This window comes from Galeopterus variegatus, unplaced genomic scaffold, assembly GCF_000696425.1.
Source record: "Galeopterus variegatus unplaced genomic scaffold, G_variegatus-3.0.2 Scaffold1392, whole genome shotgun sequence".
NCBI lineage: Eukaryota > Metazoa > Chordata > Mammalia > Dermoptera > Cynocephalidae > Galeopterus > Galeopterus variegatus.
The window spans coordinates 6,153-8,444 of NW_007727503.1; the positions used below are offsets into that span (position 1 = coordinate 6,153).

The 2,292-nt window shown below is 39.5% G+C and overlaps 1 protein-coding gene across 1 annotated transcript in view; it reads left to right on the top strand.

Moving 5' to 3' along the window:
• IARS2 (isoleucyl-tRNA synthetase 2, mitochondrial) overlaps window positions 1–2,292 on the top strand; it is a 35,958-nt gene that overhangs the window by 2,746 nt on the left and 30,920 nt on the right. The window contains exon 3 of the mRNA XM_008576722.1: window positions 1,808–1,959. Within this exon, the coding sequence (XP_008574944.1) occupies window positions 1,808–1,959 (152 nt within the window). The remainder of the gene's footprint in view (window positions 1–1,807; window positions 1,960–2,292) is intronic.

Below are 2,292 nucleotides of genomic sequence, written 5' to 3' on the forward strand. Positions count from 1 at the left end.
TTTTCAAATAAGGTTACATTCACAGGTACTGTGGCATAGGGTCTTTTTGGGAGACACAGTTTAACCCACCACACCTGGTTTCTGCTGGAGACCATTTTAATACTCATTGTATGGAAGATTATGACTCTTGTATTTGTCTGTTTCTGTTGCTTATAGTAAAATACACAGAACTGGGTAATTTATAAAAGAAACAAAATTATTGCTTACAGTTTCAGAGGCTAGGAAGTACAAAATCCAGGGAACACATCTGGCGAAGGCTTTCTTTTGTGGTGACTTCAGTGATGGCAGGGTGTCACATTGTGAAATGGCAGAGCAGAGACAGCAGAGAGTAACCTCCTCATTCACTCTCTTTTTAAAGCCCTCAGAACCACGCCCCAGACTACTGTTATTAATCTATTTCCTACTGCACGGTCTTGCAATCCAATCACCTCTTCAAGGCTCCACCTTCCAATTACTATATTAGTCCATTTTGTGTTTTTATAACAGAATACCTGAGACTGGGTGATTTATAAAGAAAAACAACATATATTGCTTATAGTTTCTGAGGCTGGGAAGTCGAAAGTCCATCTGGTGGTGGTGACAGTGACCCAGGTGTCTCACATTGCAAGATGGTGTGGAAGCAGAGAGAGAGCAAAAGGCAGACTTTCCTCTTCTTTTAAAGCCCTCAGAACCATGCCCCTGACCACCGTTTTTAATCCATTCACTANACTAAACCAAAAGCAAGTATAAGTAGGAAATAACAAAGATTACAACAGAAATATATGAAATAGGAAATTAAAAAGTAGTAGAGAAAAATCAACAATGTCAATACAGTTGAGTATCTGGTGGGCTGTCTGCACAGTGGCTGTGGCTGCTGCTGTGGAGTCAAGCCCTTTTTTGGCAGCCGTGGCAGTGGCTGTGGTGGACCATCGAAATGGAAGTGGTGGTTTTGGCGTGCTCCTTGCCTGCTTCCGAGTAGAGGGGGCTGCCGTCCTTGGCTCCTACCTAGGACTCCAGGTGTTGCTCTCTTGCCTGCTTCTGGGTGGAGGGGGCTGCCTGCGGCTCCTGCCTAGGATAGCAGGCGTTGCTTTGTTCCGTGCTTCTGGGACCATTTCTTAGATTTTTTCAAACCAAGTATTAAACTGAATTTCAGAGATGTTGCTATTCTGCCAGTAGGTGGTGCTACAAAGTGTTTTCAGTGAGGGGATGTCTGGTAGTTAAGGTAAGTGAGGGAGCCGTTTAAACCTGCTCTGAAAATAGAAAAAATGCCTTTATTAATGGACAGACAGATTTTTAAAAATCAGGTTAACATATTTTAGCTTTTTGGAAGATTATTATCAAACATCTGCGCTATACAATTCATCTTTTGATAACTGAGAAGTGAAACGAAATCAAATGCTAGTAATTTACAACTTTTTGGGGGGTGGGTGGAGGAAAGAGGAGTTCTTGAGAGATGGTAAGCAAATAGGAAATTACTGTTATTTTGAGAAAATGTTTTCTGTATTGTAAACCATACTCTGTAAAATCAGGTTTCTTTTGCAATCCTTGCTTGTCAACCTAGGATAGTAGCATTTCAAAAAAGGTTTGAAATCAAGTTAGAATTGATTTTAANTAAAGAGCTTTGAGAAGAGCATTTGGAGTCTGATTAAGGTTTTACATTCCCTGCTTTTTTTTGCCAAGAGATACCCAGGTTATGCCTTTGATATCTGGAAGGTGGCTATGCTTACTGGCACCTATTGGTCCAGATTTAGTATTCTCTGGGAAGTTAGAGTGTTATTAGGATTTTCATAGTACTTATTAATTATGTCTAATGTCAACTTTTTTAAAGTTATAAAGATGCTTCAGACTGCAAAGAATTTGTTAAAAGTGGAAAAATTGGTACACAGCTATCCCTATGACTGGAGGACTAAGAAACCAGTGGTTATTCGAGCCAGCAAACAGTGGTTTGTAAATATCACGGATATTAAGACCACAGCCAAGGTATAAAATGCATCCTATTATAAGGGGTTGGGTTTATCATTCCCTCAGTATAAAAGGGGTTCATGTACGGTTGAGGTGGGGTTTTGGAAGTGGAAGGGATTGATGTTATTGTGATTTGTTTTCATAAAATTGTAGAATTTTAGCTGTGAAAAGACCTTGGGCTTCCATTCTTTAACTATACATGTATAGAAAATGAGGCTTAAATAGATTAAATTACTTGCCCAAATCACAGTTATTAAGTAAACTTTCCTGCCTGGTATAGTGAAAGTAGCATAGAATTAGGACAGAACTGAGTTTAACAAGTTGTTTAACCTCCCAGAACCTCAGTTTCCT